The 26,155-nt window shown below is 38.5% G+C and overlaps 1 protein-coding gene across 18 annotated transcripts in view; it reads left to right on the forward strand.

Annotated features, from left to right (window-relative positions):
* The window catches only part of LOC5567734 (sex determination protein fruitless), a 781,499-nt gene that overhangs the window by 383,649 nt on the left and 371,695 nt on the right, over positions 1–26,155 (forward strand). The window contains exon 1 of one of the 18 annotated variants that reach the window (XM_021846527.1): positions 8,279–8,803. The exons of the other annotated variants lie outside the window; for them this stretch is intronic. Within the exon in view, the coding sequence (XP_021702219.1) occupies positions 8,802–8,803 (2 nt within the window). The 5' untranslated portion in view covers positions 8,279–8,801. Of the gene's footprint in view, positions 1–8,278; positions 8,804–26,155 lie in introns of those variants that run through there. 18 annotated transcript variants of the gene reach the window in all.

Here is a 26,155-nt window from a genome sequence, read left to right on the forward strand (position 1 = left end):
ACAGAAAGCCTAAAGTCCTGTTTTTTTTGTTGTTATTTCACAGTTTTTACTAAAATCTTTGAAATTTCCATTATTGGACCGCATTCTGCAGATTTTCAAAACAACTCCATTTTTTTTATATCTGGAAAACCAGAAATCTTCCACTAATTAGAATCCATTACTTATATAAGAAACAATCATTCTTTATTCAAAATGATGGCTACATTCACAACGACCGTTATCTAATTTGTCTCATGAAATCTAACTGAAGCAATACTATGAAATTCTTGAAATAATATATGTTTTCGTTGATGAATTTGAACATAAAGAAAAAAACTATATTTTAAATAAACTGACGAATTTGTTATCTTTTTCTTTAACAGAGAGCGATTGAAAGCATACAAGTGTATGACTTCTTTCACATTTGAACCGCAAATATCATACAAAATGCAAGTATGATGCGCAGCGCACGGAAAATAAACTGAAATTATCAGGAGATTGTTTTTCTTTCACAGACACAAATCCGTAATTGATTGAAGATGCAGTTTTCAATAATATGCCAACATTTTTTGCGATTCAGAATGTTTCATTCATTTTGTTATCACAATATTGTACTACAATTGCTTCTTCTAGTTAATTTTGTATAGCGTTTCCCAAAAAGTGATTTTTCTAACAAACAAATATATATTACTTTTTTTCTTCAGACTATTTCAATCGCTTCCTGTTTTTAGATAAAAAAAAAACATTTTACCTACATTGGATATTTTGATATAAGAAATTCAATCCTTATCTGGCCAGCACAGACCTCTTTTTTGTATTGTTGAAAATCATCTAGGTAAAATTATTTCTATCAAACTTTTGTTCGCTGTGATTAGCTTATGTACATTATATCTTTGATGTTTCACATAAATCTAATTTGTTTCTGCTAAGGAACCTTTGAAAAAATGATAAAATTCCAAAAATCACTTGTATTACTCTTCACATAAGAAAACATTACGAAATTATAAATTTGTGTGTATTTTATTTGGAATAATAATAACACATTTCAGATTTACTCAAGTTCATTCCTTAGAGGGGAAGAGGTTGAAAAATGAACAAGGCACAGTGATTTTTTTTGCCGATTTCATGATTTCATTCCGATATAATTTCTGATACCCTCAAAAAGTCTTCTACGAAATTGCAAAAAATGTTGTACGTAACTCGTTGCAGAACTCCATTTTACAGCACTAGTCGTAATCATCCTACTCGGCATGCCTCGTAGGATAAATTTACGACTCGTGCTGTAAAAATCATCATTCTGCAACTTGTTTCGTAAACTACTATTTTGACACTAGTAGTCAGGTAACAAAATCGCCTAAAAGTGATATAAAAATATTTGTTTTCCCTGTTTGAGATAGACGCTGCAGAGAGCATCTGTTTTGTTTCTATCAACATCATTTTCAACCTCAGACTAGTTTATCTTGGGACCAACAACTTTAATTAACTTTAATTAGATCATAAGTGACTATGTTGCGGATGGGATTAGATCTCAGGTTTGCTGCGTGAGAGGTATGTGTACTTACCAATACACCAGGAAAGCAACCCCCCCCCCACGTAAAAAATATTATTGGCGGAAGTTCGATAGAATTTTTTTAAGTGATGCTTCGGATCCATGCATCTCATTTACTTTAAATGATTGTTTTGTTTTGAGAACTGTTTTTAAACTGTCCAAAGAGCACAAGGATACAGGATGAAATGACAGATCACATGAACTACGAGATTTGTATAAATGTAAAGTAAGAATATTGCGGCCATTTCCAGACAAAAATATCCTAGTTGTATCAATATCAATTTACCCGAACTAGGCTTTATTCTAATAGCGCTAATCCATTAGCATTTGTCGCTGCAAACAAATCAAGGAGGTCAAATTTTATGTTAGAAACAGACTAGCAACATACAAAAATTAGTAATAATGTTTCACCCAAACTAAAATGTCACAGTTCCATCCATAGTACCTTCTCCCCCTCGGATCATCCAGTAACGCTTTTCCAGCGAGCTTTCACTTACTGCAACATCCGCAAGCTTCTGAACAACATAACATGGAGAAGGCTTTCTCAGTCCGCACCGTTTCTTAAGCTCGCCTCGGTTTCTACGCTGCCTACCTACCGGGCGTTTCATCGGTTGGTTTCTCTTTCATTCGCAGATTAGAAGCGTTACGCAAAACCCGGTGGTTTCCTTGCACGTGCCGAGTTTTCCTCGCGTTTGCTCGCCGGTCCCTACCTCACAGCCCACTCTTCAATCTCCAATTGATCAGGGATGCCAGATAAAAAGATAAAATTGCGTGGGTCAATTAAATCAATCTGGGGCCTTCCTTAGCCGAGTGGTTAGAGTCCGCAGCTACAAAGCAAAATCATGCTTTAGGTGTCTGGGTTCAATTCCCGGTCGGTTCAGGAAATTTCCTTGACTTCCCTGGGCATAAAGTATCATCGTACCTGCCACACGATATACGAATGCGAAAATGGCAACTTTGTGAAAAAATGCTGTCAGTTAATAACTGGAAGTGCTCATTAAATATTAAGCTGAAAAACAGGCTTTGTCCCAGAGATAACGTAATGCCAAGAAGAAAAGGAAGAAATAGACAATTGAGAGTTTTGAGCGGGTTCTCAGGATAAATAGAAGACATTTGAAGAATTTGAATACCTAGCTTGAATGTTTATTGCATCAAATCGTCATTACAAACATTTCAAACCATGCAAAAACACCTAGCATCCCTGCCCATTGCGTAGCCGTTATCGTTCGTCGCTCGTTTTGCTCCCCACGACGACCCACCCATACACTCAATGGTCGTCGTCGATAGGCCGGCTTTGGCCCTCATCGGTGTGTGTCTTTCCCTCTCCCGCTTCAACATAAGTTTTTCTCTCCCTGGACAATCTGTTTTCGTGCATGTATTTGCCACCGGCTCCACCGCTGCTCCCCAACCTATCCCAACGCAACCTCTTGTAGGGCCTGCAGTCCCTTCTCTCAGGTCGTCTTTACAATGGCCCATGTCTAGAAGAATTTTCGAATTTAGATCGTGCGGTGTGCGAATCGTCGCTGTCGCATGCTTGTGGTAGGTAGGGTGAACGCACAGGAAATTGTTATCAATATAGAATATTGGCCCTTCTGTTTGGTTGTGTGAAATAGATCACTTTTAATAATATGACCATATTTGATATGATCATATTCTTAAATGTGATCTATTTACCAATTTAGGTGAAGCATAAAAAATCGTAAAAGATATGCGTATTTTTCATTATTCCAAATTATTTTGTTCACATGACTGCTAATCTAACAACTTTACAAAATACATATCACGTCATTAAATTTTGTTTTGAGTATTTTTGTTACCTCACTAATATTCAACTATGGTACAGTATTTATTCTGAATCATTTCCTTAATCTGTAATGACGTTTTGAAGATTCAAGTGGAGCTATTGGAAAATTTACAGTACATTAAATTATCCAAATTTATTTCGTCATAGTCCCATTATTTTCGAACTAATACATTAACGAGAGTCTTAATAGATAAAAAGTGAGCAAATTTAAGCAAGCATATTTAAAAGTAATTTTGTAAAGTTGAGATTTTTCTGAGAAACCTTCACTGTTTTGCGTGATGTATTTAGATTAGCTCCCAAAACCTAACATTGTATTATTTTTTGATAATTTTATCACAAACAAAATGTTGATCGAAGAAAGCGTATATTGGAAATTGAAGTCTCTCAATGAGCGTGGGAATATCTGGAGAACCAGGTGACCGATCAATGATCTAAACTGGCACAATTTCTTGAAATGGAAGATTTTTATAAACCTTGAGTACAAGTAGTACAAATATTACAAAAATAACAAAAATATAAAAAAGTTATCACAATTTAAGTAACTTTTTGGAGTACAATATTTGTTTTAAATTTTTCTTGGCATAACGTCCCCTCTGGGGCTGTGCCTGATTCTCACCTTAGTGTTCCGTGAACACTTTCATGGCAGTTAGTAATTGATTGCATTTTGCACCATATTTGAAGAAACTATCCTAGTCATGCATCTCCTGTCACCCCGTTTAGGACAAGTTGATTTTCTGTAGGAAATTGGTATTGGTTCCTAAATAAAATTACGTGTCCATTATTTCTGGTGATCATCATGTAATATAAGCACTAAACGAGAGAAAAATCAACATTCAGAACAAGTATATTGAGAGTGTCTTTTTTCATCATATATTAAGATACATTTTAATGGACTCTGGAAGACCAAGTCAATCTCAAATAAATCATATCAATGTTTAAGATGGTTTGATTTATCAAGTTATCCTTTCTCCTCAAGTATCCGATATTGGAGACCACCTGCAAAGATTGATTAATATAATACTTAAAGACGTTAGCAAAATACAGTACCGTAACATTGAGCAAAAATTGATCAATTTTCTTTGTATTCCGTGTATGTTTTCTATAATGATATCAATACCATACAACTTAATGCAGGATAAGAAGTACGGCGGTGCGTCTCTTTGGCTCATGTTCCGTAATATTTTTGAAGTTGCTATCCGACGTTAGCCAAATTCGTATTCATATCATTGGCGTTGCTAGGATTTTTTTTTCTGAAGGGGGCCTGGAAAATACTTGCTTTACAGAAGTAATGTCGGTCGTAATAATCACGATTTTTTACAAATTTTCAGTTTTAACAGATTCGTATTGATTGCATTTATTTCCTATTTTGTCCCATTTCGCGCCATTTAGTGATAAATTTCAAAAAAGATTCATTCTTTTTGTAATCCTGTTAATTTTATTTCAAGAATTCCAGCAAAAAACTCACAACGGAATGTCGCTTGTGTTACTTCCTTGATCTTTTCAGGTATTCAAATACGTGCTTTGAAGAGATTCCTTTACGAAGACTTTTCAGTGCTTTTTCCAACAACTCCTTTACCAGTTTCCACTGAGCTTGTCCTGGGATTCCAACGGAAAGTTATTCACAGACTTTCTGATCTCTCCCGAAAATTTCTCGAATAATCTCTATCGAATTGCTTAAAAAATCTTTTGAAGAATTCCGCCAGAGAATGCATAAGAAATTCTTTTGATCATTTCTCCTAGAAGGTTCTTTGGGTATTTATTTCATATAAATTCCAATTGTTAGTTTAAGGTATCCTCTAGTTGTTCATTGATAATTTGTTTAGAATTTTTTGGAATTACTGAGGATATCTCCAAAATATATTCAGAAAATTCATAAAGCCTCACAAAAAAATGTCTTCAAGATCACCAAGCAAGGATTTATTCCGCGGATTCTTCAGAGAATTCGTCAACGGTTTTTCCAACTTTTCCTTTGAAGTTTTTCTTAAAGTTTCTCAACAGGATTGTTTGAAAAAATCGCAGCAAGAAATATCCAGACTTCCTGCAAAATAAAAACTATTAAATAAAGGCTGAGCTACAATGGTGTGAGCGGCAACGCGGCGCGGCAGGATTTGACAGTTAGCCCATACATTTTCTGTCAAAACCTGCCGCGCCGCGTTGCCGCTCCCATCATTGTAGCTCAGCCTTAACTCTTCCAGGTGTTACTGTAGGGATTCCTCGTAATATTCCACAAGAAATTCATGAGCAATCAAAAAGAATTCAACTGGAAAAATGTTTTTCACGATTTTTTAGAGAAATTCTCCGCAGATACATCTGTATGATTTCTTCACAGATAATTATTTTTAAAAAAATCTCTGAAATCAAGGAGCAACTTCTCGCACTCCTTCAAAACTATCTTTAAATTAGTTTTGATTTTGTTATTTTTTCAAGAATGCCTAACCAAGAGTGTTTAAAGAATTCCAAAATTCCTATAAAGTTCCTAGCATTCAAACACTCAAAGATTTCCCGAGTAATTTGTTCAGGGATTTTTAGGGAATTATTTTACTGTTACCTTGAGATTCTTCCGAAAAAAATATTAAATGCGCCCTTATTAAACTTCCTAGTATTTTCGTGTCTTCTTGGACAAAAAAAATCAGTACGTAAATACTACTCAGCATTTTGATCTATCTCCCTAAAAGTGCTATAGAGAATAGTACAAGGTCGGTGTCTATTCTAAGTGCTTGCAGAGTCAATATTGAAAAGCATCCTGGAAATACCGAATTTTCTCCCATTATTTTCTTGTCAGCATTAATATTTGCAGTATATCCGTCATATGTTACAAATATTAAAATGGCCAGACCCACTGTATTAGTACAAGGTCGGTATCTCTACGAAAGTGGTAGAAAATTCTGTTTTAAACAACTTTGTCGATGACACCAATTTCATAACTTTATTACCGTAATCCGGGGTACCATTGATCAGCGGGATAAGATTGATCGGAATGACTCATCTCGTAAAAAGTTCGTGGCATCGTTTATTGATGAAAAATTACAGCACAGCATGAACAGCGCTGCTCCTTCTTATATTCATGAGCTAATGAAAATTAAGATTTTTGCGAAAATTACTTTTATTCTTGCGTAAATTTGTCAGCTATTTTAAACAACGATTTCAATGGGTAATGAGCAAGGAATATGTGGTTCTTATTATAAATGGTATCGCTGAAAACTATTTCGTTGTGAAAAATTTCATTAGAATGTTCAATTAGGAAACATCAACCAATTACTGTTAAGAATCTAGAATTTCCTTTAGGCGTATTCCGTGGTTCAAGGTGTTTTTAATCTTAAAATAACTCAAAAAGTAAATGTTTTGTAAGCGTTTGGCCTTCATATTCGGCTTCAGAAGCCGAGTAACGACATTTTCAATATAACCGAACGTTATTTACATAGGTGAATACCCCATATCAGCTGAATAAAAAAATTGCATAGAACATTTTTTTAAACTTGCTTAAATCTTCCAAGAAACAAAGTACAGTATACAGTAATGAGCTATGGGTGGCAGTACTTGTTTGAAAAATACAAAACTTGCAACATTTTCATTTTCTAATGAAATATTTAAGAAATATCCAGAAAACTGATCAATGTTACCCTGGATTACGGTACTCTTCAAGTATAATTTATATCTCATAAAACCCCTTCGGCATAATTTTTGCAATTTTGATTTTACAGTTCAAGAATGTTCTATGCATTTTTATATATCGTTAAAATACACAACTTTGTAGAATACGACATCTTGCTAAGTTTTGAAACAAACAAGCTATTTCCGATGATGTAGTATTTTTGGGCTTATATCAGAAATATATTATATTTTGAAAAGTAATAAAATTGGTGTCATCGACAAAGTTGTATAAAACAGATTTTTCTATAACTTTTGTGAAGACACCGACCATGTTTATTGAGAAGATCAAAAAATGAATATTCTATCTCACTTCTAAGGGGACAGGTCAAAATGCAGAATACAGCAAAAGAAGCGCATTAACTTACTGAAAAACTTTCAAGAAGACACCAAAACGCTAGAAAGCATAAGGCTGATACAAATATTTTTTTTTTTTATGTCCGAGACGACTTGGAAGGTACGAGGGGGGGGGGATAAAAATAAATAAGGAACAAAAATATAAAAATAAAAATAAGTTTTTATTTTGAGTTTTCATTTTTAAAGATAGTTGTTGAACTTTTTGCAATCCACCTCTGGATCATTATTTAACCTGTTTTTTAATTTAAAAATTAAAAAAAAACCTAATTTTTGTCAAAAAAATGATGAATCTTTTTTTTTCTCCCCTTCAAAATTTTCGGATTTTTGAAGGGGGGGGGTGACATAAAAGAAAATTAATATTTGTATCAGCCTAATTAAGAACGTTTAAATCACGAACTCTCTCACTGTGCATTGTAAGATCGACTTTTTGAAAACCGAGTAAGTTTAGAGTGGAATGTCTTGAATTGAATCTTAGTTTGTTTACTTTTAAGAGATAAGCCTGATTGAATATTTTTTCGAGATTTGTTCACATTTTCGAAATAGGCCCTTTTCACATGTCATGTTAGAGTTCCAAGGGTTGACCACTCGAAGGACCACCCTTGAACGTGATGGACGGGACCGGCGGGGTAGTGGGTGGAATCGGCATAAGAAATCGCCAAGACCAATATTCCCTCTCATTGCCGTTCGATGTTTGCTAATGCCCTACGTTTGTGTGCGGGTGCTCCAAAACTCGCCGCTCGATTCACACTGAGTGGCGACCGGCGCGACGCGGGTAACAGGTTGCGGTCGGCACAGGGAAATCACGTGGCAGGAAGAATCGCAAGGGAAGGGCCGTAGGGTGGATTGCTGTGGAGATAACGGCCGGGTAGCAGACACGTGGTGAGGTGAGCAACACTCATCGCCTTCGGTGGACTCGACGCGTGTGTGTGCTCCCTGTGCCTACTTCGCCAAACAGGAGAGCCGAACCAAACTCGTCGTCGTCGATCGGCGGTGGCCTACTGTGTGGCGGTATGTTTGTGTGCTAAGTAAATTTAGGGGTCGGCTTACTTGATGTGATGGCAATTTTTTTGCGCGAGAGAACTTCGTGCCGCCTGCTAGAAGCGGAGATTAGCCAGTTTCTAAGGGTTTCTAGGGCTCCTCGGTTGGGCTGCACGGTCGTAAAGCTGCCCATCGCAGGCTGTCGTCGACCTTTCCCGGTTCCGTGTGGAGTGTCCGCTGTTCGATAGCTAGATAGCCGAGTTTCGACGGAGTGTTTTCAGATAATTCCCGGAATTTTTTTGCAATACCGAGTGGTGTGTGGAAAAAAAGAGGTTTTAAGTGAAGTGACCATTTATCGGGTTTCGCATTTGCTCAATTTTTGCATCGCTACCAGCGGCAGCAGCTGACGGGAATTACCGCAAAACGGCACACCAAGAAACGTCCAAAATTGAGGGTGAATGGCGAATCGGGCAATTAGCTATCAAAATGTAAGTGGTTACCTTTATAGCATTTCCAAAAAAATGTGTTCGTCCTAGAGAATAATTAATAGGCTATATCTAACCGACTGAAGAGCCAAATAGCGGTGGAACCCTTCGGAGAGAGGATCCGGAGCAGGAAAAGTTCTACTTTTCATCTGTCGTGTTATGATTCTTGTTCGTCTTGTTTACGTCCCCAAGACGGCTCCCCTCTGCTGATCGCACTTGAGCCGAGAGAACCCACTTTGAACGGGTTGCTTAGATGTGTGAGTATTTATTTGCGACAACGACGAAGACGACAAGCTGATGGAGCTCCACCGGTTGGTTGGTGGTGGAGATTGACTCACAGCTGAAAGCGTTTGATGGTATTTCCCGTTTTTATTTTGGTGTGGAATTATCAAACGGCAAAGAAATGTGCGTAAAGTTGTTTATACGTTTTGGCATAATTTTATAACCGCCACACTGTTTACCACCGCAGAATCCGAAAAGGTAGCGGAGGCAATTGTGGCTTTGTTGTTTACGGCTGTCTCTTATCGGGTTTGCTGGTCAAGGGTAGGCTGAATAAAATAATGGAATTTATCTGGTACAAATGTGACATTGCAGATATTTTTGTCTAAAATTATTAATAACTTCATTTGACATTTGTTTTTGATGTGATATGTTATTTATCATAAATATACCAGAGAGGGAGCTTCAGAATCATTTTCAAATTTTGTTATTCGTGTTATTACAACAGTTAGCCTGAAATTAATTAGAAGGTTATAAGCTTGTTTTTAAGACAAAGTTGAAGTTTTGATGATGATGATGATTACGATGACGGATCCTTGAACGTTAATAGAAAAGTATTTATACCTAAGTATGACAAAGCTAACAATTCTACGAAACCTCGATACACCAATTTTAGGGTACACATTCACCAAGTGTTTCAGTATCTTGTGTGACACGTTTCAAACTATTTTGTTGTCCTTAGACCTGAGGCAAACCTCTTTTCCGTAGAATTGTTTACCAGCATTCAAATTACATTTTCTTCTTAACGACTAAACGACTCTCTAATTACAGTTTCAATTAGCTCGTAAGGAATCGACTGTATGATTCAATCAAGTACGCTTTTCGGCTACGCAGTTTTTATTTTTACAACGGTTTTATCATTTCTCGATTACTTTTTCAAATCGACGTAAGTAACTTTCACACGGTTTTAAGGAAGTTAATTAAGAAGAATTACAACCTGTCTTCTAAAACTGGTTTAAAATGAATCCCCTTTTTAAGACTTTTTACCGTGTGCATCGTTTCAATTTTGCATTCAATCAGCTCGCGTTAAAACACTAGGTAGTTCTTATCGTTTTCCACAAAAAATGTATGACAAAATGATAAGCCGTTTCATTCAGTTACTTACGACGTTTTTGTACCAGTGTAAAATCGACTCAAGTAGTGTTTGATTCGTGGTTTAGTCATTTTGTCTCTCCATACAACGGAGTAGCGAAAGTAATGGTTAGGTTGCGAAAGTTGAAAATCTTACTTACGCCGTTTTGCAAATCCCGAAATTAAACGTTCTAAAAATGAAAAATCGAGTTGGTTTAGAGCGGAACGTGAAGAATTTAGTCTGCAAAATACGTAGGATTGATAAAATAAGTTTGTTAACTTATTTTACTTGAGTCTGTTTGAATAAGTTTTCGAGATTTGTTTAAGGCTTCCACACGAGAATTGTGTCTTCCTCAGGGGGTAAATATTGTTTGTTTAGGTTTAACTGTCAAGTTTGGATATTTTAGGTACATGACTCTCAGAAATTGATATCTTACGAACACAGTTTGTATTGGCAATAATGTGTTTGACCACTTTATAGACACAAGCATTCTGAACAACTTATTTGTATATTGGTTTAGCATTTTGCATCTCCAGAAAATTTAACGATTTACTTGCCAAGAGAGCGATTAGTTCTGCAAAAAGAGAGAAAATCAAAGGTCTAACGATAATCTACTATCTATCTTCTATCTTCCATCTTCCATCTTCTAGCTTCTAGTCGCTATCTTCCTTCTTCCATCTTCTAGCTACTAGTTTCTAACTTCTAGCTTCTAGCTTCTAGTTTCTACGCTAGGAAGCTTCTAGTTTTTAGTCTGTAGCTTCTAGCTTCTAGTTTCAAAGCTAGAAGCTTCTAGCTTCTATCTTCTACTTTTAGCTTCCAGCTTCTAGCTTCTAGTTTCTTGCTTCTAGCTTCTAGTTTCTTGCTTCTAGCTTCTAGCTTCAAGCTTCTAGCGTCATTTTCAGTTTTTAGCTTCTAGCTTCTTACTGCCAGCTTTCAGCTTCTAGCTTCTAGCTTCTAGCTTCTAGATCCTAGCTTCTAGCTTCACTTTAAGCTTCTAGCTACTAGCTGCCAGCTTTCAGCTTCTAGCATCTAGCTTCTAGCTTCTAGCTCCTAGTTTCTAGCTTCTAGCTTCTAGCTTCTAGCTTCTAGCTTCTAGCTTCTAGCTTCTAGCTTCCAGCTTCTGGTGTCTGGCTGCGAGCTCCTAACTTCTAGTTTCTGGCTTCTAGCTTGTAGCTCCTAGCTTCTAACTTCTAGCTTCAAGCTCCTAGCTTCTAACTTTTAGCTTTTAGCTTCTAGCTTCAAACTCCTAACTTCTAGCTTCCAGGTTTTAGCCTTCAGGTTCTAGCTTCTGCTTCTTGCTTCTTGCATTCAGCTTCCAACTTCTAGATTCTAACTTCAAGCTCCTAGCATCTAGAAGTTCTAGCTTTTAGCTTCTAGTTTCAAGCTTCTGGTTTCTAGCTTCTAGCTTCTGGCTTCTAACTTCTGGATTCTAGTTTCTAGCTCCTAGCTTCTAACTTCTAGCTTCAAGCTTCTAGCTTCTACTTCTAGCTTCTAGCTTCCAGCTTCTACCTTCTATCTTCTACCTTCTAGCTTCTACTTTTAGCTTTACGCTTCTAGCTTCTTGCTTCAAGCTTCTAGCTTCTTGCTTCCAGCTTCTAGCTTCTGTCTTCTGGATTCTAGCTTCTAGTTTCTAGCTCTTAGCTTCTAATTTCTAGCTTCTAGCTTCTAAATTCTAACTTCTAGCTTCTAGCTTTTGGTTTCTGGCTTCTAGCTCCTAGCTTCTAACTTCTAGCTTCTAGCTTGTAGCTTCTGACTTCTAACTTCTAGCTTCTAGCACCTAGCTTCCTGCTTCTACTTTTAGCTCATGCACTTCGTCAGTCTCAGCCTCTAGCTGTTCTGCTAGTTCGCTGTTGGAGCTTAATGTCATCAAAAACGCTGCATACTACGACATTTCTACGGTGTCTCTACGACTACTCGTTTTGCCCAATTGGCGGTTGAAGATTTCGCCGGGGCTTTGGACTTCTACTGGATGCTCATGTGTATGCTGTTGCTATACAATGACTCGTTCTCTGCTGCTGTTGTTCGAGCTCTCCTCGTTGACCAATTGGATGCCGATGTCGGTCCAGCGATTCCGTTTGGAGGATGACTTCCGGTTCACCGGCGCCCCGACGACCCAAAACTGCTTTATGGCGATCGATGCTATTCGGCCTTGTCCTTGACGGTGGAAATGGTTTACTCCGGCTACGCGCTTCTTCATGCATTGATACTGGCCGATGAAGTGCTGAAGTCGGTCCAGCGATTCCAGTTGGAGGATGGCTCCCAGTTCACTGGCGCTCCGACGACTCCGACGAAGATTTCCCCGGCGGCGGAAGATATCCCGAATCGATGCTATGCTGGCAGATGCCGAGGTCGATCCTGCGAGTCCGGAGAGGGAAGCGGTTCACAGGCGACCTTTTGCCGGTGCTACAACGTGACTCAACTAGACTCCGATGGTGGCCTCTGCCTGCTCCGACTCGACGTTGGTCGGCCAAGTGCCAGGGTCGGTTCTGCAATTCCGGTTGGATGATGACTTCCGGTGCAGTATTGCAGGTGTCCGACAACTTATTTCCGATACTATGCTACGCCCGCTGTACTCGGTCCAGTCCCCGAAGGAGGATCTAGCCTACTCCGATCGCGCCCGGAGCTCTCTGGTCTTCACGCCTTCTCCTTTGCAGAAACTACTTGATCTGCGTTTTCCCTCTGTTCACCGCATTTCAAGTGCTTTCATGCTGGCACATGTTCTGCACGATGTTGTCCAGATGCTTATGATTTCTGTCATCATCTCGCTTTGTATATCCCTGAATCGATGGCAGTCGAATATAACATGCTCCGGTTTCTCCTCGATATTTGGACAGGCCGGACAATGTGGAGACTCTGCGTGTCCGAATCTGAGCAGATATTTCCAGAAGTCTCCATAGCCTGACAAACACTGGGTCAGGAAAAAGTTAATATCTCCATGTTTTCTGGTCGTCCACACCGACATGTTAGGAATGAGCCTGTGGTTCCACCTTTCTTTCTCTGAATTATTCCATTACTATTGTCACTTGGCCATTGTATCCATTCTGATGGAATTCTCCACATTCATTGTATCCCTTTGGTGGTAGCATGCTATGTCCTCAGCCAGAGTGATGCAGATGGGGATCATTCCGGTAATAACGCACACTGCCTCCGATGATATAGTGCGGTAGGCACTCGCCACCCGTATAGCCATGAGCCGGAACGTACCTGCCAGCTTCTCTCGGTTACGTTTGGTTCGCAACGCTGCAGCCTAAGCCGGAACTCCGTACCTCATTACGGTCCCCAGAAGACGTCTCGTACTGCTTCTTGGTCCTACAATATTGGGCATGGTCCTAGCTACAGTGTAAGCTGCTTTCACTGCATTTTCGCAGGCATAGTCTACGTGGCTGTTTAAATTTAGCCTAACCAGCTCCACCTCCGATTTGTGATGATCCAAATCCAGTGACCCAAAATTTAATGTCTAGCGATTCCGTCGTCAGCATCTCCACCTCTTCCGCAGCCTCGCCAGTTATTCAGCAGTGTCAAGGTTAGCACTCCATCATACATCATATTCCACAGTATTGGACCATCCCTGTGGAACTCCCGCCGTTAATTTGTTTGACAACCGTCCCTGGTTTGAGCAGAACTTTACACAGATATTCGATAACCCACATTATGTGTAGGGCTACGGAGATAGCCTCCCAACTGGCACTGTTGAACGCGTTCTTGACGTCTATTGTTACAATTGCGCAGTATCGATTGCCTCTCCTCTTCTGTTCGGACGCTTTCTCCGCGCACGCGATGACTGCCCGAACAGCAACCACCGTCGAAGTCTTATTACAGAATCCTGAACTCGCCTTCCGTGTAGATCGTCAGCCTGCCGAGGATGACTTACTCCAGAAGTTTAAAAAGAGTATCCAGCAAGCATATTGGTCTATATGAAGCAGGATCTCCTGGCGGTGGTTCTAGCTCCTAGCCCAAAACTTCAAGCTTCTACCTTCTAGCTTCCACTTTCTTGCTTCTAGCTTCTATCTTTTTGCTTCTAGCGTCTAGGCTCTACCTTCTAGCTTTTAGCTTCCACCTACTAGCTTCTAGGCTCTACCTTCTAGCTTCTACTTCCAGCTTCCACCTTCTAGCTTCTAGGCTCTACCTTCTAGCTCTTAGCTTCTAGCTGCTAGCTACTAACTTCTAGGTTCTAGCTTCTAGCTTCCACCTTCTAGCTCCAAGCTTCTAGCTTCTAGCTTCTTGCTTCTAGCTTTTAGCTTCTAGCTGCTAGCTATTGACTTCTAGCTTCTAGCTTCTAGTTTCAACATCTAGCTTCTAGCTTCTGGCTTCTACCTTGTAGATTCTAGCTACTAACTTCTTGCTTCTAGCTTCTAACTATTAGCATCTAGTTTCTAACTTCTAGCTTCTAGCTTTTTGCTTCTTGCTTCTTGCTTCTAGCTTCTAGAAAACGTATGTTAGCTAAGCATTTTCTCTTTGAAAAAAAAAATCTAATAATATTTAATTATCTCAGAAAGGATTGACGTCGATACCATTGATCCAGCAAAAACCTGTTCCTAAGCCACTAAATCCGTCAATAATTGATAATTCAAACACTTCGGACACGTGTCGCTAACGACGTTCCCAATATCGGCATCCCGAACGTGACAGTATCAGCTAAGCTGCGGCACAAGCCAAAAACCGTACACCCGGATCGATCTCGGAATTACCTGATGATGTAATCGAATGGGCCCGAAAACAGAACCGGAATCGACTTGCAAAAACCTTTCCCTAGAAACGTCTCCCTTCGGCTGCCGGCAATTTTCCTTCCCCATCCCCACCCCCCTTTGGACCAACCCGGATCCACCCGAGCTCTCTGTCCAGTCAGTCGCTGCTTAGTCGACATTCGTGTGGACCGACCATCTCATCCTCAATCGCCATTACTTTTGCTCTCGTTCTTTTGAATTCCGCACCGCAGCGTGTTCAAGGTCGTCTACATTGGTATGGGAAGCCGAAAATCGACGGATCCAGGGATGGGACAGTCGGGAGAGAGTGGGACACTGTTGCGGGTGTTGATGTAACGAAGAATATTGACTGTGTTGTTTTTTGCGTCGTTCCTTTTAGAACTGCCACAGCACTGCTCTTCTCCCACCTATCGTGGTCTTGGTGGGAAGGTTTTTCTTCGTCTCATTTTTGGCAACGCCATTCGCCCGCCAGTTGACCCATTAAAGCCCGAGGATTTCCACAATGTTACTGAAGTCCCGAAATTTTTATAATTTATAATGGGCATAAAATATAAAATGAACATACATTCAACTCTCTACAACTTGATATTGAGGAGACCATCAAGTAAGGGAGGTATCGAGTTACAGAACACAAAACCAGTGCAACTGCGATCCAAAGAACCATCGAGTTGACCATGAAAACTTACTTTTACTATTAGGTTCTCTAACTCGATTTCCAGATGCGAAATATTGAGTGAGGGAGAGTTGGGAATGTTTCATGAAATATCTTCATATATCGGTAGGGTGACTAGACAGAAAATTGTGTATTTAGAAAACTTATTTCAATTTCATTATATCTTTGCCAAAAACACCTTATTTGAAAATCATCAAATGAAAAGATGAGTTTACAGTTTACCAGCCCTGTCGTCCTGCTTAGTCACGCTTAGTCGACGACTAAGAAGCTTTTCTCAGACGTTTTTAGAATTTTCCATTCAAAGTCATAAAAAATAATGTGATAGAGCTTTGCAAAATCAACAACAATCTAATGCCCCATAAGACAACAATCGAAATTTCCAACATGTATCAATGCTCTGGAGTAATTTTACCTTATCTAACGCCCTGTAGAACATCGATTAAAAATTCCAGGTTTAATCAACGCCCTGGAGTAAATTGTCCTTGCCGCATGTGGATCAGCTACATCTTAGCGCCCTGTGGAACAAATGTCAAGAGGTATAAACGCCCTTGGCTAATTTGAACTTTTTTCTCGCAGATCAGCTGCATCTTGACGCCCTCTAGACAATGTAAAACATTTCAAGCTGTATAAACGCACTGGATATATTTGACCTCATCCCATGTAAACCAAATGCATCTTACCGCCCTGTATGACATCAATAGAAACTCCAAGCTCTATCAACGTCCTGGAGTATTTTAACTTAATCCTATATCGATATAGTACACCTCTACGACCTGTAGGACATCAATGGAAAATTCAAGCTTTATGAACGCCCTGCAGTAATTTGACCTTATCTTACGTAGACCAAGTGCATCTTTACGTCATGTAGGACATCAATTGAATATTCCAACTGTTTTGACCTAATTCCATGTAAATCAGCTACATCTTAAAGGCCTGTGGGACAAATGTCAAGATATATGAACACCCTTCACTAATTTGAACATGTTTTACGTAGATCAGGTGCATCTTAACGCCCTGTAGGACATCAATTGAAAATTCCATATATCAACGTCCTGGAGAAATGTGGCCTCGTGCCATGTAAATCAGCGTCATATAAACGCCCTGTTCGATATCGATTCAAATTCCAATCTGTATTTACGCCCTGGAGTAATTTGACCTCATTCCATGTAGATCAAGTACATCTCGAAGCCCTGTAGGACATCAATGAAAAAGTCCAAGCCTTATGAAGTAATTTGGCCTCATTTTACGTAGTTCAGAAACACCTTGGCGCTTTGTATGACATCAATCGGTCAAGCTATATCAATGCCCTGGAGTAATTTGACTTTATTCCTCGTTGATCTTTGCAATCGAAATTTCTTAGCAGTATCAACGCTCTGGGGAGTAATTTGACTTTATACTATGAATATCAAGTGCATCTTAACTGTTTGACATCAATCCAAATAGTCAAGATGTATCAACGCCTTGGAATAATTTGACCTTGTCGTACGTAGAGCAAGCGCAACAGGGCGTTAACTGAATAATCAATTGAAAATGCCTAGCTTTTTAAATGCGCTGGATTATTTTGACATTTTCTCATGTATAAAAGATACATCTTAACGTCCGCAAGGACATCAATTGAAAAAAAAATCATCTTTATCATCGCCCTGGAATAATTTAAGGTTATTTCATGTAGATTAGGTGCATCTTAACGCCCTGTAGGACATCAATATAAAACTCCAAACTGTATCAACGCCCTGGAATTATTTTGACCTCATCCTATGTAGATCAAGTGCAACTTCTACTTTGATCAGGTGCATCTTAAGGCCCTGTATGACATCAATCGAAATTTACGAAACGCCCTATAATAATTAATCTTGTTTCATGTAGATCATCTTGATGCCCCGTATGACATCAATTACACATTCTTAGCAATATCAACGCCCTGAAATAATTTGACTTTATCCTACGTAGATCAGGTACATTTCAAACCTCTGTAGGAAATTTATTGAAAATTCCAAGGTTTATCAACATCCTGCAGTAATTTAACATTAGTCTACATAGATGAATTGTCTCTTAACGCCCTGTAAAAAAAATCAATCAAATTTTATAATCTGTATCAACGCCCTGGAGTGATTATACCTTGTTTCACGTAGATCAGCTGCGTCTTAACGCCCTGAAGAAAACCAATCAAATTGTGTTTACTTTATGACTTTAACTAATGTATATCAAGTGAAGAAGAGTGTTTGATCCTGTAATTGCGTCGTCTGCTCTTGCGGGAACGAGTGACGCAATCAGGATCAATGGTGATTAACGTATTGTATATTCCGATCAATTTATTTAATACTAGTGGTCCTGGCAAACTTCGTCTTGCCATCAAGTAGGCTGTTGAAAAACACCATGAAACGTCCCATACAAAATAATAGTTCCGTTCACGTTCGTTACTTCGACTTTCCCGGCGAATTTTCTGAACTTTTCATACACACAAACACGTCGGAACACTTCACGAATACTTTAGTGACAGAATTGTCAAAATCTGGTGGCCCGTTCGCAAGCCATTTTGTGACATACAAACACCACTCCATTTTTATTTATATAGATTTTGATTACTTCTTTCTGTTTGAAATGTGTGTTATATATTGTTTTATAATATCTTTATTTTATTGCCATTTTTCCGTTTTTCCGACAAGTAATGCAGTTCATAAAGGTGCGAGAATAGTCCTCAGTTACAGGATGGTGGACTAGAAAGAACGATTAGCAATCATTGTTGGTCATTTTTGACCTTTTTCCAAATATGATGAGGACGGTGAAACTTGAAAGAACCTCCAACCAAGTAAAGAAGGGTGTATACTAGGGTTCACTACTCTGAAATGTATGAATTTCTGATAATTTTGAATACCAAAACCTTTTTGGGAAAACGGGGTATTCGGAGAATAGACTTTCAGCGGACTGGCGTTCGAGTAAACGACATTTGGGGAACCAATATTGTTACCGATATTTCGGAAACAATCAAGTGAATTATTACATAGCCAGCCTAAGATTTGCTATAAAAATGTAATTTAATTTTAATACCCCTTGACTCCGACATCTATGAAATCTGAAACTTTGGCAACCATTACGCGGCATACTTTGAATTGAGAAAAAGAGGAAGAGGGATGAGAGCAAGGGAAGTTGCATGAGAGAAGGAGGTCGGAACAGAAAGAGAAGTGAGAGAGGTCGAAATCAGAGAGGGAATCGTCGGGCGTCTGAATGCTGGTCGATGTGAAATCGGGATAGGAGTGAAGATATAGAATCCGTGAAGTGAAGACGGAAAAAACGTACGGTGCTTTCGACGAACTGTGTTCGATCTTGGATCGTCCCCGAAGTTGCGACTACGGATCTTATGCAAGCACGTGTAGAAGACGAATCCCAGAGATTGATGTACGCTGGCGAGTTCTTTGCTGGTGGTCGGTAAGCCCCACTCGTTATTACCGCTCCACACACCACGAGTGTCCCATAACCACAGTTTTGGAGGTGCGAGTCTAGTGAGCCCACTAGACTCAATATCCGATGAGTTTTGGCTCGTTTGTGAGCAAATGGAACGTCAGCGATGGAGACCAAGAGTTTCATCTGGAAAAAGCTGTAAATTGAAGTACCATGACCAAGCACTACCACGCACCCCCCCCCCCCCCCCCCCCCCCCTCTGGGAATGAAACGACGGTGAAAGGACGAAGCAGCAACGGATTGGAATCAACCAGACTTCGAAGCTAATCGGCAAGTAAATCACTCAAAGCCCCAGAAAAAGCCACCCCTCCTCTCTGCATGCATACCCACTTCATGATTGCCAATCACCTGCAAACGGCCGCAACGAAACCCTGACCCCCCCCTACTCGATGTAACGTCTTTTTACTTAAGAATAAATAGTAGTTAAGCTTAAAGTTTGAATGTTTCAACACATCTCCTTCTCGAAAGATCAAATTATTTCTCTCCGTGTATTTATGAGAAAGTTAAGAAGGAAGTCTCCCAGAGCAAAAACATGTCAACCCTGAGAAGGTCAAACCCTGAGCAAGTCGTTCGTAACAATATTCAGGGCAAAGTAGCACAACCCCTTAAGGGGGCAGGATCCGTCATTGATTTCGGAATTTTCAAAAGCAATTTTTTTCGTTCAAAATCAAGAAAATTTACAGGAAAATGTGTTCACTGTATTCTATTCTCCAACCGAAACACACTGAACACATTTTCATCGAAGAATTTTCTTTTTTGATCAGAAAAACTGCTTTTGAAGTACCTATTGATTGATGACGATGATTACGATGACGGAGCGTTGAACGTTAAGTAAATGATTATTTCAATATTATTGAAGAAATTTCTGGTTAAATTATTTCGAGAGATCTCTCGATAAAAGCAAGTGATCATTAAGGGGCCCAAAACCACGGTTTATATAAATTGAAAAAAAAAAAATGTATGGACAAAAAACACGATGATTGGGATGCGAATGGGTTCATAAAGCTCTAAAATTAAACAATGTGGTTTATTCATAGCCCTTAATTGTTTTGTAGAAACTCAGGGGATCTTTATGATCCACTTGAAAGTCAATGAACGAATTGTTGAAAGAAAAAGTAGTGTTTATCCATTTTTTTTTCCGAACTATCGCCCCATCGTCACAAATAAATGTTTAATTCGCTCACTGGTATATAAATTACATTTTTCTTACGGAAAGCAAAATTATGTTGAAATTTTGACGTACACTTCAGCATGCGTGAATCAATATCGATCGAATTATCTCAAGCAAATCTAGAGCTTCGATGAAATATGTTAAAGTTTGAAGCTGAAAAAATCTTCATTTCATATGTACAGTAGATAGTGAACTTCCAAGACGGTGCTTGTTCAGCTCTTAGTTCAGATCACAAAGCGTTGGAGTTTCATATTATTTATTGAACCTCTTACCTGAGGAATAATTTGATAATTTATAATAAATTCAATTGATCCATAAACTTGAACACTTTTTTTGAATTTGAGTACCTTTTATAAAATAGACACATGTAAAGAAGTCGTTGTACGAAATTTTTCAGCTGAATAATGTTTAAGTCCATGTACATGATCTCTTTGTCCCTTATTGAAATGGAACACAAACAAACAGAAACAAAAAATGCATATTGATTTTCGTTTGTTAGGATTGTACATTGAAGTATTTGTGATATTCGTAATTTTTATATATTAAAATGTTGCAACTAATTCAGCTTCCGTTTCAGGATTTCCGTTGATGATCTGTATAGACTGAAAGTCGAAAATAGCAACACAATCTCCATCATATTCGATCCCTATAAATTCGAATTGTTGTCATATTTCTAATAAGACGTCATCATAACGCCTGGGAGTAGAAGCGCCCTCTGGGCTACAGCAACGCCCCCTCAAAAAAGGGCGACTAAGAAGCTCAAATTTTACGACGACAGGGCTGCAGTTTACAGTTTATTTATTTATTTTTGTCAACCGACGTAAACTAGTACATTTTACATATACATATTTTTGTTTCATTTCTTAATACTAAAATTATGAAATTTATAAAAAAATATTGAAAAAGAAAGTGTAGTGTAAGTAATGTTAATTTCATTTTGTTTTATTTTATGCGTTGCGATTTCTTATGGACTTGAAGTATGTTTTTAGATTTTGCCGAGACATGGTAAAGTCAATAGATTCGCAATGTTGATTGTAAATGGCCATCATTTGATTTAGAGGCCCGTTTTTGGCATAATTTGTTCGATTATGATTTGTCAAGAATAAGTTACGATTTCGTAGTTGCCTAGAAGGAGCGTAGAAATTTAATTTTGATAAGATTTCTGTAGAATCAATACGTTGCGAAACGATATCATTTACAAATGAAACTCTTGCGATTTCACGTCGCTCTTTCAAAGTTTGTATGTCAATAAGCATGCAGCGTGCTTTGTAGGGTGGATGTGGAAATGATGTCCAACCTAATTTACGAAGAGCATATAGTAGAAATTGTTTCTGTACAGATTCTAATCTTTCTTCGTGTGTGATTGAGAAATGAGACCATACAATGCTGCAGTATTCCATGATTGATCTTACATATGCAATATATAGAGTTTTAATTGTGTATGGGTCATGAAAGTGTAGCAGAAGCGTTTTATGAACCCTTGTATGTTATTAGCCCTGTGAATTATTGTATTGTAGTGGTCTACGAAAGAAAGCTTAGAGTCTAAGATTACTCCTAAGTCCCTTACTCTTTCACATTTTTCTACATTTTGATTTCCTAATGAAATTGAAATTCGTGGTGTTGTTCTTTTTCTGCTAAATGATATTAGATTGCATTTTTTTACATTCAGTTCTAATAGGCTTTTTTGCACCATATGTAGAGTTTTTCTATTTCATTGCGGAATACATTGATGTCTTCTTCATTTCTTATTTCCAGGTAGAGCTTCATGTCATCGGCATAAATTAACACTTTGAGTTTATTGAAAATGAAGGAAATGTCGTTTACATACATAATAAAAAGAAGAGGTCCCAAATGAGAGCCTTGAGGGACACCCGAAGTGACTTGAATTGGTTTTGATTTGTTTCCTTTGAATTTTATTATTTGTTGGCGGTCAGTTAAATACGATTCAATCCATTTCAGCAGTCTTGGCTCCATTCCAATTTTTTTTAGTTTGAAAAGTAGCATTGGTATGTCTATGCGATCAAATGCCTTGCTAAAGTCCGTATAAAGAGCTTCTACGTGGTATCCATTGTCCATTGCATTCAATGAATAGTCAACAAATTGAAGTAAATTTGTTGAGGTCGAGCGACCTTTAAAGAAGCCATGTTGTGTATCAGTAATTCTAGTTTTGATTTGAAGAAATAGTTTTTCGTTGACAATTGACTCGAAAAGTTTTGGAATACAAGAGATAATGGCTATACCACGATAATTACGTATGTCAGATTTTCGGCCAGATTTAAAGATAGGCACTAAAAAGGAGCTTTTCCATATTTTTGGGAAGATTCCGGATTCAAGGGATTTATTAAAAAGCCAAAACAATGGCGCTGTAAGTTCTTTTGCTAAATTTTTCATAAATATTGGTGGAATCGTGTCAGGGCCGGGACCTTTTGAAGCGTCCAAATTCATTAGAGCGTCTGAAATTTCCCGCACATTGATTTGATTCACACCAATATCTCTAAAAAATTCCGGGTGAAACGCAAAATAATTGCGATCGCGGTCTTCTTCCGAAAATGTAGTATAGATTTCTTGGAAAAAATTTGCATATAGATTGCAAATTTTTTCTGAGTTGTCACCCACATTGTCATCAAGGTGCATAACAGATGGAAAATTGTCAGATTTTAGTTTTGTTTTTACGTAATTGAAGAAATTCTTTGGACAGAACTTTATTTCAAGTTCAGTTTTTGAATTATATTCTTCAAAAGCATCACTGATGGCAAGATTCAATTGATTGCAAATGTCCAAATATTTTGCTAAGTTTTCATCTTTCTGGTGTTTCTTATAAATTTTGTGTGCCTTTTGCCACCGATTTTTCAGATTTTTTATGTGGTTGTTATATCATATTGGATTTTTTGTACTGAGGTTTCGCCGTATTTTTTTGGAAGGAATTTCTTGTTTTATGATTTCTAGTACAATTTCATTGAATATGTATGCAGCAGTTTCGACACTTCCTTCATTTCTGATTATTTCTTGCCAATTAACACTATTTAATCTACATTTAATTTTTTCATAGTCTGCTGATTTGTATTCAAAGGCTTCCTCGTATTCATAGTCGTTGGGTCTTACATTCTTATGGATGAATAGGGAATAAAGTACAATCATTCAAACGGTCATCCGAAGCGCCATATATTTCGAAAAGCGTTTAGTGTTTGAACGTGTCTGTCCTCTAAATATGACACTGGGATTTAACGGGTGAACAAACACCCAAAAATGGAGCACCTCTACACACTCTCCAAGTAAAAGAGCTGTTGGGCACCGTATTCGTCGTTGTCGTCGTTGCCAATACCACACACTAGCAGCCAGCATCTAATATCACCATCATCCGAATGCCGGCTTCCGAAACGAAACGTAGTGAGTGAAAGCGAGAGTGAGTTTCGTAGTCGTGTTGCCCTAGATTCGCCAAATGACGATGCCGCGTCTCGCCACCACCCACCAGGAAGCCGGCCGGCTTTCTTCCGCTGTCAAGAGTTTGGGCCCGAATTTTGCTGACCTGTGGCGTAACAAAAGTTCTTCTTCTTCTATTCGGTATGACGTCCAAATTAAGATAGAGACTGCTTCTCAGCTACGATGGTACTCTATGTCCAGGGAAGTCAAGGGAATTTCCATTGCGAAAAGATCCTTGACCGACCGGGAATCGAACCCGGACACCTAAAGGGTGGCTTTGTTTTATAACAGTGGACGTTACCACTAGCACAAGCCTTCCGTGTTACTGCGAAAGCATCATCAAGGAACTTTGAAGGTTACATCGTTAGGTACCTACGGTTTGTTCCGACCGAAGTAGACGTTGTTACTGTATGTATTTGTGCGTCTGTATGGCTTCTCTACCCTTCGATGGCGGTTTGGGTTAGGGTTAGGTTCGTGCGTGCGTGCGTGCTTGAGTGTAGCGGTATGTAAGTCTGCCGGCCCTCTCAGTAGTCGGGTCGGAAAATCAATAGAAAGTTCCCTTTTAGGATGGGTTTCTACCTTTCGCCGGTTTGGTGGGTGGCTCGGGTGCTGGAATGCCGGTCGGAAGTTGTAGGAAACACCGGAGATGAAGAAGCTGGGCTGCTCGTTACTTTCGAGACATGGAAGCATAGAAGCCATTTTAAATATGCTGACCAATGTTATTGCTACTAGTATTTTCGTTGAATACACCAAGTCAACCGATGATTGTTGAAGGAGAAGGAAATGCCACATTAAGTATTGTTTGAAGAGAATTTTTTCTTCTAGTTTTCTTCCAATATATGCCAGTTCACAGTATTTCGATAGGCCTAAATCGTCAACTTAATTCAGTAGTACTCTCAAACGTAATTTTGTGGAATGGTATCTTCGGACAAACATTTTTTGAAAATATAGCTTATTTATTTGCGGTAAATGTTTATTCGCAACTTTGCTGTAGACGGTACTGCAAAATTAAAATTTCTGAAATGACGATAAATAAATATGGTGTCTTTGGCAAAGTTGTAGACAATTTTATTACAAACAATATTGCCAAAGACAACTGGTCTATATCTAGTCACATATTCAAAATATGGAGGTATTTTATAAACGGCTCCCAAAAATAGTTTCCTCGAATATTTTTAAAATATGAGATTTTCGGTAGCAACATTGTTCTACAAAGTTGTGTAAACAGTCAAAATGAATCGTTTTCTCGAAGGATATAAACTAGGAAGTAGATGGTTTTTACATAAAATTATGTTGCCCGAGACGGTTTAGTAATTTCTCTGTTTCTTTTTTAGCTAGGAAATTTCTAGGAAAACGCTTATATTCAAATGATTTTCAGAATTTTAAATACTTTGTAGAGTAACACTTTTTGTAAACCAACATTTGTTTGAAAAATATTAGACTTGGAATGTTTAGTTTATTGGGGACACTATTTTGAAACATCATACACTATTTTCTCTTCAGACATTTGGACATATGATTCTAACAATAAAGTGAACTGTCCAATATTTGATTTTTTCCCCTAATATCTGAATCTCACAGTATGGTGCGGTATATTCTTCTTCTTTCTGGCATTACGTCCCCACTGGGACAGAGCCTGCTTCTCAGCTTAGTGTTCTTATGAGCACTTCCACAGTTATTAACTGAGAGCTTACTGTGCCAATGACCATTTTTGCATGCGCATATCGTGTGGCAGGTACGATGATACTTTAAGCCCTGGGAAGTCGAGAAAATTTCCAACCCGAAAAGATCCTCGACCGATGGGATTCGAAACCACGACCCTCAGCTTGGTCTTGCTGAATAGCTGCGCGTTTACCGCTACGGCTATCTGGGGGGTTCGGTCTATTATTATCCTCTAATATATTATAAAAAGCACGATTATGATGCCAACATCTTCAAAATTCTTATCTAGTTAGTTTTGCAAGATCTTAAAAAAAATACGGTTAAATCTGTTAAGCACTACTCAATTCAATTAGTTTACCTGGTTCCTATCAGAACTTAAAAATTTAAATATATTTGCAATTCTATCAATAACTTGAACTTTATGGGAAATTCTTCTGTGACGCGGCAGTCAATATTTGTAAATACTTTTCTATTTTGTATACCGTAATTAACAAGATTTTCTTTGAATTCAGTAAAGACATCGAGTAAACTTTGATTATAATCCATAGAATATACAGTACTGCCAAGAATAAAGCGTTAGCGTTAGCGTAGTTACGGTATACTTCATAGATTGGATACTAGCTCCATTCATGTTTTTTTCTTTGATAATCTTATCCAGATTTTTTTCAGGAATAAGGCTTGGGAGTTAACCTTTATCCAATCTTAAACAAGAGTACCAAAACCATGAATACTGCTATTCTCGGCCACGCCCATCTTTACCATAACTTGGGATAGGGAACGGAAATGTTGATGTAGCACTTACTTAATGAGAGACCACCGATTCAGCGACACCCTCATAAATGCTACGGGGTTGGAGGTTGGGAGGGGTTTCAAGTCAGGATTCACCTGAGAAGCTAGCGATAGACCCAAAGCATTG

The sequence above is a fragment of the Aedes aegypti genome, chromosome 1 (genome assembly GCF_002204515.2).
Source record: "Aedes aegypti strain LVP_AGWG chromosome 1, AaegL5.0 Primary Assembly, whole genome shotgun sequence".
NCBI classification, from domain to species: domain Eukaryota; kingdom Metazoa; phylum Arthropoda; class Insecta; order Diptera; family Culicidae; genus Aedes; species Aedes aegypti.